Source organism: Pogoniulus pusillus, chromosome 11 (assembly GCF_015220805.1).
Source record: "Pogoniulus pusillus isolate bPogPus1 chromosome 11, bPogPus1.pri, whole genome shotgun sequence".
Taxonomy (NCBI): Eukaryota; Metazoa; Chordata; class Aves; order Piciformes; family Lybiidae; genus Pogoniulus; species Pogoniulus pusillus.
In genome coordinates, this window is record NC_087274.1 from 10,485,676 (window position 1) to 10,494,849 (window position 9,174).

Below are 9,174 nucleotides of genomic sequence, written 5' to 3' on the forward strand. Positions count from 1 at the left end.
TCAGTTTTGCGTCCTGCAGCCTGATCTACTAAGGCTTTGCAGACTCCTGCTCCCTCTGATCTCGTAGCACTGAACCCTCTATGTTTCTGCCTGCCTGTGAGTCCAAGTATTTAAAGATTTGCTGCATTTGCCTTTAAATCTGAAAACCAATGAGACTTTGCTCCCTTGTCACTGAAACAGAGACTTGGTCTCCTAAGGCTGCAGTTGCAGGTTATGTTTGGTCCAAGAGGCTGCCTGTCCCTGCTGTCTCTCTGGCTGCAGACCCCAGTGTTGATGTTGGCTGCAGTTTTGTCACCTCACCGAGTGGCAGAGAAAGCCAAGCCCCAAGCAAAACCAAACCCTGTTAAGGTAGATGGTTTTGGGCTCTTGTCCTGTACCTGTCCAGAGGTAGATCTGTTGCAAGGGAAGGAATGACCTTCAGTAGAAGACTGATGATGTTTGCAGCTAACAGTGATATGAAACTGCTTTCTACAGCCCTTGGCAGAAGGTTTCACCTAGCAGTACAGAAAATTCGTTGTTCCTTAAGGTGAGCTTTCACTCCTCTGTGTAGCTGCTACTGCTCAACCATTGCTGAAATGAGCAGGTCTCATCTCCCAGATCTTCTTGCCTGCTGTGGAGCACTGTGGTGCATCCCCTCTTCTCATGAGGTGAGAAAAGTGACTTTCTATTGACATGAGCTGTTCTTAACCCTTTCCCAAGGGGTCTTTCAGTTGACCCTGTTCAGGAATTCTGATTCCACATGATCAGTAAGTGTAGAGGCTTTCTCCCCCTCTTTTCCCATCAGAACAGCAGCAAAGCCTCTGTTTCCACATAGTCTAACTGGGATTTTAGTCTGTGCTCCAAGAAGAAATGCTTCCAGTTTGCCACGTTCAGCACAGTCACAGGTCTGTTACTTTCCTGCTGTTACGTAGTACTCAGGCATTAACAGTCTGACTCCAGCTATGGAAACTCCAAGCTTCCATTCCATAATCTGTCCAGGCTCTGTCCCTTGCTCCACAAGTTTGGGGTTGTCAGCCCTGTGGGTGGTGTTTGTGGCCATCTCTGTTGCCATGTTCACTATGGGGCAATTTGTTGGTTTATAATGGGGGAAATCATTTGACACACCCCATAGCATCTGTTCCCAGCCTGTTTCCTCTTGCTAGAGCACTGCTGGTAGCTGGGGCACTGCGTCTCTTTGATCTGGACCAGCAAGCTGGAGCTGGGCTACAATGGACATGGGGCTCCAAGAAAGAAACTCAACACCCCTTGGAGTACAGAAACATGGCTAGGTGAGGATCATGTCCCAGTGCAACCAAGCAGCACCAAAGCAGTGTTGTTCCCAGAAGTCTTTTGGGTCCCACTTCTTCAAAGCTGCTTGGAGTAGCCTTGCTGCATTTGGCTTTGCACCCTGCTGGCTGAAAGCAGAGAGGATCCCTCAGCCACGGTGCTGTTGTCTTCTCTGCAGCAAACAACCGAGCACTGTCTGGACAAAATGAATTGACTTCAAAACGTAGATGTAAAGGCAGGGAAATTAATCCCATGGCAGAATTCACCCATGGCTCAAAAAAAGGTGCCCCTGTGAGCTGAGTGTTACCATACAGGGCCCGTGAGATGCTCAGAAGCACAGCAGGGCTTCAATTTTCCTGCCACAGGGCTCTGGAGGCTGCTGTGTGAGCCCAGCTGCCCGCTCAAGCAAGCATAAGTACGTCAGTTTTTTCCAGGCAGCCACTCCAGCATGATTCCTAGCAACAGCTGCGAAATTAAAGCAACTTTCACCCACTCCCAAAAGAGACCTGATCTGTACAAACTGCAGGTGCTCTCCAGGTCCTGATGGCATGTGAATCTGCAGAGGAAGCAGAGCCAGGCAGCGTGGCCAGGCCTGGAGGGAGGTAAGCAACAGGTCCCAGGGTTTTGCTGTCAGGACCTGTGACTGCTACAACAGGGATCGTGGGGTGTATTAGGAAGTGTGTGTCCAGCAGATCAAGGGAGCTTCTCCTCCCCCTCTACTCTGCCCTGGTGAGACCTCATCTTGAATACTGTGTTCAGTTTTGGGCTCCCCAGTTTAAGAGGGATGAGGATCTGTTGGAGAGGGTTCAGCGAAGGGCTACAAGGATGTTTAGGGGACTGGAGGGCATGGCTTATGAGGAGAGGCTGAGGGGCCTGGGGCTTTTTAGTCTGGAGAAGAGAAGACTGAGAGGGAATTTGATGAATGTTTGTAAGTATCTGAAGGCTGCCAGGAGTGGGGGGGACAGGCTCTGCTCACTGCTCTCTGGGGTAGAACAAGGAGCAATGGGTGTAAGTTGCAGCAAAAGAGGTTCTGCCTCAACACAAGGGGGAACTTCTTTACTGTAAGGGTCACAGAGCACTGGCACAGGCTCCCCAGAGAGGTTGTGGAGTCTCCTTCTCTGGAGACTTTCAAGGCCTGTCTGGATGTGTTCCTCTGCGATCTGTGTTAGATAGAATTGTCCTGCTCTGGCAGAGGGACTGGACTTCATGATTTCCTTGGGTCCCTTCCAACCCCTAACATCCTGTGAGCCTGTGAACAGGGATGCCAAAAGGTCTTTTTTTGATGTCAGGAATTAAACAGAGCCACCTGCTGCTTTTTGTCGTGTGGGGATGAAGAATGAATGATGAGGGAAGAGGAAGAGCAGCAAATCTTGGGCTGGGAGAGGCTTTTTCAGGAGGGACTCTAAAGATTTTAGTCTCTCCCCTGTGCAGATTCTCCAGTATCTAGTAGGTGGGGAGGGAGGTTTGTGTGACAGCTGCCTGTGCAGCCACCTCTCTTCTTCATTGCTTTACCTGTCATGAGACTCCAGGAGTGTCATAGCTTTGAAAGCTGTCAGGCTCTGCTGAGATAATTTCTTGGCATGGCAGTTATTAGGAGGGCATCCATGTGCATGCAAAAGGAGTCCAGAAGTTTGGCTTCCCTAAGTTAAAAAACCTTAAGTAGAGCACAGCTGTGAGCTGGTTTGTGGCAGCCTCTGATGGAAATCAAGCCCACCTTACAACTGAGGCAGCCCTTGATGCCACAGCCGAGCCCAGAGCACATATCTGCACCTGTCAAGGATTTGGGCTGGAAAGGATAAAATAAAGACTGCAGAAGGCGAGGAATGGAGAAGAGCTGCGTGGAAAGAAGGACCAGGCAGACTGTTCTGTGTGACCAGCCTGCTGGGCAGTGCCAAACAATAAGCACCAAGGTTTCTGAAGTTGCAACAAGCCTTTACTTTTCTTCTGTACAGAAAGGAAAAGAATGGAGATGTCAAACCCGCAGCAAAATGTGAACATTTGAACAGCAGTAAACGTTTCCAAGGCAGCAAAGCAAAGGACACAGCAGTACATCTGGGCTGGTGATGGGAAAGCTGCATTTCAGCTCTTACTGCTTCCAGCCATACGCAACGCGTGGTTACCGAGAGCCTTTGGCTTCTTGATCCCAGCTAAGGCACGAATTAAGCCACCTGATAGTGCATTTCAGTTTGCGGAGCAGCAGAGTGTCAGCTCTGTTAACAGCTCGGATTAAGTAATTTGCCTAGCGTTGACAAGCCCAGGCTGTGGCAACAGCAGCAGAGGAGCGCTCCCCTGCCCACAGTGGAGCTCCAGCACGCCCTGGTGTCAGACACTGCCACCGCAGACCTGGCAACGCCCCAGTGCTGAGCGAATTGAACTCACCGAGTGTTAACTCTAGCTCGATGAACGATGCGAGAACACCCTTCTGGAAGATGCTCTCTCACCTGCATGTCAGTGTTTTCTGCTGATAAATTCCCCCTCGCTTCTGCGTGTGGCCTCTTCAAAACAGCTCTACTGGCTGTAACCCGGACAAACCTGCCCCCGGCAACAGGCCGAGAGTCTAAACGCAAGAACACTCCGCTCCAGGTTTCTCAGGAGAGGTGGGGCACTGAGCCCCAGCTAAGTGCTCCAAACCAAACTTGCACTGCTACCCAGAGGTGCAGGCGAACCAGGAGAGCTGTCTTCTCATCTGCAGTGTCTCTGCAGCACGCATTGCTCTTCAGGGCTCGGAGGGCTTCTCCAGAGGAAGTAGCGGTGGCTGAGGGCCGCCTTGGCTGAGATGCGCCTGCTGGGGTCGTAGAGGAGCAATTGCTGCCGAGAGAAAAGACCAGCAGATTGAGGATTTAAGAAAACCCGTGACTGACTGCACCTGCATGTGGCTGGGCCCTGGTGCAGATGTTGGTCATGTCTTTTGCCCGCTTTGGGAGTAGCCCACAGCTGAAGTTACAGTGGGCATTACTCTAGAAGGTTCTCCTGACCCTCAGTGTAGTGGTTTCCTAAAGGAACCTGCACAGACAGCCCAGCTTCAGAGCCAGGGCTGAGCTCTGCCCCATGATTTAGTGTTTCTGCAATGGCAGCAGTGAGCATTAGAGCCAGCGCAGCTGAAAACACTTCCAGCTAAATCAGCCCCAGGCATCTTTGTTCTTTGCCTGGTGTGAAAAGGCCTTCTTTGTCCCTGGGTTCTGAGCCCTCACTCACCATCAGTAAGTCTCTACCATCTCGATCTAAGTTGGGAATAATTTCTTTCATCTCCTTTCTTGCCCACCGGGGAAAGTCCCTCTTGTAGTCAGGCAGCTGGGTCACCCCCGGCCAGGTTGCCTCGGTGGGAGTGCCCAGGGTGCGAAAGATCCGGAAGAGCTGATCAATCTCGGAGTCCCCTGGAAACAGAGCCTTCCTGGTCACCTGGGAACAGAGGAGAACCACTAGTTATCACCTCCCCATCAGCTCTGTGCTCTGCTTCCTGCTGGGAGCAGCCCTTTGTCCCAGCCCAGGTGAACAACTGCATAGAGCAGTGACAATGCAGCGATTCTGCCAGGCAGTGGTTGGGAGTTAAGAGTGTCTGACTGCTTGTCTCCTCTCCATGGATCCAGGCTTCCCTGAGGCTGTCTCTCTTTCAGCCAGGCCCTCATCCCTCTCTGTCTCCAGTTTCCCAACACTATCTCTTGCAGAGTAGCTCCTTCCCCACCTACTTGCCCAGGCTCTGCTGAGCTGCAGCTCAGGGTTTTGGGGAGGTAGGGATAGTGCTTTTATGCTGCAGGGATAACCAGGGGTCCTCAGAGTGGAGTATGGACCCCTAGGAGACCCACTCTGCAACACTATAAGAGTGACAGTTCTCTGCAGTCCATTCTGGGGGCATCTGCAAGAGAGTCATCTCCTCCCAGGATCAAAATGCTGCAGCAATAAGACTGAAGTTACCCATTCTGTGAGGAAAGGCATCACCTTCCCATGTACCTGAAACTGCAGTAGGACAACGGAGGCTTATTTGCATTTTGCCAGGCCCCTGAGGGAAGCACATCTCCTTCTGAGCCTCTGGCTACAGTTCAGCTGACCCTCAAAGTGGCCTTTCCATGGTACACTCCTCAGCACAGGGTGATACCTCAGTATCACAGATGTCCTGCATCTTGTTCCTCCTCTCCCACCGCAGCCGCATCCTCCCTTGCTCATTAAAGAGAGGTTTTTTAAACTCCATCCTACCATCTCTGCAAAGATGCAGCCAATGCTCCAGATATCCACAGCAGTTGAATAGTATTTGCATCCCAGCAGGATTTCAGGTGCTCGGTACCATAGAGTCACCACCTGGTAAGGAACCAACAAACAACCTTTGTCTGCTTTCCCTGGATGAAACCAGAGGCATGAGATCCTCTCTTCCCAAGACTGGGATTAACAGATCATTTTTCAACTGGACACCCTGGAACAACCAAACACACCCTGTGAGGAGAATGTGGAAACCCAGCTTGCAGGCAGACAGGGGTATAAGCAGTCAGCACACTTTGTGTGGACAGGAGGTAACCTCTCAGCTGTGGGTTAGGTTAGGAGCACACGTCTGGGCACAGCTGTGCCTTCATTACAGACAAGTATTGTGCTGTTCTTCACCCACTAGGCACTGTGTACCACACTCTAAAGTGGCAGGGAGCCCAAACAATACCTCGTGAGTGTATGTGCGCAGGGGGACTCCAAAGGCTCGTGCCAGTCCAAAATCAGCCAGCTTGATTGTTCCTGCTTCGTTAATGAGCAAGTTCTGCGGCTTCAAGTCTCTGTGGATGACTCTGTGCGAGTGGCAGAAGCTCACACCCTGGAGCAGCTGGAAAAGGTAGTTCTAAGGAGAGAAGAGATTTCAGACAGGATCACAATACAACTACTTTGAAGGCTAAAGTGTGCAAACCTGAATGGGGAAAACAACCTTGCTATGATGCAATACCAGGCCTGCAGGCCATCGTTCAGAGATGCACACCAACTGCCCCTGCACTGCAAGGGGACAGAGAGACTGCAGTCCAAGCAGTTCCTGTCACCCATCCTCTGTTGTCCTCTTACCAGTGGTTTGGTCTGCAGTGAGATGGGCTGGAAAGCCTGCAAATATCTGGGAAAGAAATGTGCTGAGCAATAGTGCCATGAGGTTTTCCCTCTGAAAGGTTGAACAGCTCCAGCCAAGGATAAATAAATCTCTTCCAGAGCTAGTCTGGCAAAGAATGCCTCAATTATGGCTCTCCCCAGCAGAAGGCAGCAAGGAGACATGCTCTCTGCCCTGCCTGCCAGCAACTCCTGCACACTGTACCTTGACCAAGCTTAAAGGAATCTCTCCAGCTCGAGATGAGTCTATGTATTTCTTCAGGTCCTGATTCAGATACTCAAACACCAGATAGAGCTTATTCTGGCTGTGTATGACATCTAGGAGCCTGCAAACGAAACACAAATACTCTCATCAATTCCTTGCAGCATCTTCAACAGACTATTGCAAGTACCCAAACATTCCTCCTCCCACAGCTGCTGTTACTCTGCGAGTGTTTTGGAGCAGGTAGAGGCAGATAGAAAAGCAGCATCTAGAATGGAGTGACAGCAGCTTGGGCCAGTCTGAGTCGCTGGAGTGAGGTGGCAGTGCTGTGAGCTATTGCAGAGACCTGCAGAAGTGCCAGTGGTTCCTGCCTTTTCCTGTTTGTTTTGCTCCTGTCTGTGCAGTAAGGGAAGGACAGGAAAACCCTTCTTGCTGCCTGTACCCAGATCAACTCGAGCAAGACCTCATCAATGAGCTGGTGGGGAAGGTTCATCCAAGCCTTACCTGACTATGTTGGGATGCTTCAGCTCCTTCAGCAGTGAGATTTCTCGGATGGCAGTGCTGGGGACACCCTCTGTCTCCCTGCAACATAAATGGGCTGTATGGCAACCTGCTCCCCTTTGGGGTGCCACAGCCCATCAGGGTCCTGTCGCCTCTTCTCCCTTCCATCGTGCCCCATCACCTGCCCAGGGGATGGTGTCTCACGCTGGGCACCCTGAGTTTGGGGTGGGGCTGTGTGTGGTCTGAGGCAAGGCAGGGGAAATGGAGCCACGGGGAAGGGGTGGGAGGGGATGACCTAAACAATGCAAGCTCTGGGGAAGAACTCGTGTGGGGAAACCTGAGAGCACATTTGGAGAAGCAATGGCAATTTAAATGCCCAAACCTCTCTTTTTTGAAGTGAAATGGAAGCTCTTTGTCCCTCGAGCAAGGATGCCTCCACCACCCTGAGGGACCTCCACCACCCTGAGGGGCCACCACGGAGTGCAGTCCCACCAGCATGGCCCTGCTCCATCATGGGGACAGCCCAGGAGAGCAGTAAGAAGCTTCTATCTGGTCAGTGCCCACCCTGGAGGGGCTGCAGGCTGGGCCTCAGCAGGCCCCAGCGCCACAGCCTGAGGGACAGGCCACCTGCCCCTGCCCCATGCCATGACGAGGCCAGGCAGCACCAGCTCAGGGCCTGGCTGCTTCTAGGAGCTGGTAGGGAAACAAAGTCCCCATGAACTGACAGGGGGAAACAATCCCTCCTGTCAGGCTGCTTTCCTATGAGCCTCCTGCACCACTCCGAACAGCAGGCTGGGCCCAGGGCCCTCCTGCCCATTCACCGTGGGGCTGAGGCTCAGCTGGTGGCCACCTCTGGAAATGGCGCTGCAAGCCCCACCGGAGCCATTTGTCTTCCTCCCCCCCTCCTCCCCCCACTCTTTCCTTAGCCAGCCTGGTCCCTGGGTGTGCAGGGGGCCAGGCCCAGCCGTGGCAGCCCCAGGCCGTGCCCCACTCACGAGTCCAGGCGGATCTTCTTGAGGGCCACCAGCTGCCCCGTGCGCCTGTGGCGAGCCTTGTACACCACCCCGTAGGTGCCCTCCCCGATCTTCTCCACCTTCTGGAACACCTCCTGCAAGCTGTCCATGGCTTGACCCTGGCCCTTGCGCAGCAGGTCTCTGCTCTCCCCGTGTGTGCCCTCGGCTGCTGCCACAGCTTGGGTCCCTGCTTGCTGCTGCTCCAGCACAGGGACCTGCCTCGGCAGACAGGGCTGCCTGAGCAAGCTTGGAGGGGATCTGCGGGGGGGAGCCTACGGCGTGTCTGGAGGACTTCGAGCGGACCCAAAGAGCTCAGCAGATCCAGGGCTGGTCGGTTGTGGCCCAGGGTGTGCTGGCTGAAGTAAAACTGGAGGTAAAGAGGTGCTTTGGGCCTGCTGGGCAGGCAGCAGGGACTGCAGAGGGCCAAGCCCTGTGTGGAGAGGCTGAGGGGGTGCAGCCTGCAGAGGAGGAGGCTCAGGGCAGACCTCATTGCTGACTGCAACTACCTGAAGGGAGGCTGTAGCCACAGTATCACAGTATCACCAAGGTTGGAAGAGACCTCACAGATCATCCAACCCTTTACCACAATTCTCAAGGCTAGACCATGGCACCAAGTGCCACGTCCAATCCTGCCTTGAACAGCCCCAGGGACGGCGACTCCACCACCTCCCCGGGCAGCCCATTCCAGTGTCCAATGACTCTCTCAGCCGGGTGGGGTTGGTCTCTAATGCCAGGCAACCAGCAACAGGACAAGGGGACACAGTCTCAAGCTGTACCAGGGGAGGTCTAGGCTGGATGTTAGGAGGAAGTTGTTGGCAGAGAGAGTGATTGGCATTGGAATGGGCTGCCCAGGGAGGTGGTGGAGTCACCGTCCCTGGAGGTGTTGAAGCAAAGCCTGGATGAGGCACTTAGTGCCATGGTCTGGTTGATTGGCCAGGGCTGGGTGCTAGGTTGGCCTGGCTGATCTTGGAGGTCTCTTCTAATCTGGTTGATTCTGTGATTCTATGATTCTAAGGGAAGCTCTCCAGCTGTGTACAGTGGACGTGGGAATGTAGTGCACAATTAGGGCTCCCTGAGACACACTCAGGTCAAACCCACAAGCAGAAATGTATTTTTTAAATGTTAGTT

General features: G+C 53.1%; 1 protein-coding gene across 1 annotated transcript; it reads right to left on the bottom strand.

Annotated features, from left to right (window-relative positions):
* Nucleotides 1-3,039: 3,039 nt before the first annotated feature.
* Nucleotides 3,040-8,156, bottom strand: CDK3 (cyclin dependent kinase 3). Its single transcript, XM_064151759.1, has 7 exons — nucleotides 8,029-8,156; nucleotides 7,037-7,114; nucleotides 6,536-6,656; nucleotides 5,909-6,079; nucleotides 5,458-5,559; nucleotides 4,462-4,665; nucleotides 3,040-4,074 (listed from the first exon to the last, which is right to left on the bottom strand). Exons 1-7 carry the CDS (start codon nucleotides 8,154-8,156, stop codon nucleotides 3,949-3,951), a joined length of 930 nt encoding a protein of 309 aa, XP_064007829.1. The 3' UTR covers nucleotides 3,040-3,948.
* Nucleotides 8,157-9,174: the final 1,018 nt, after the last annotated feature.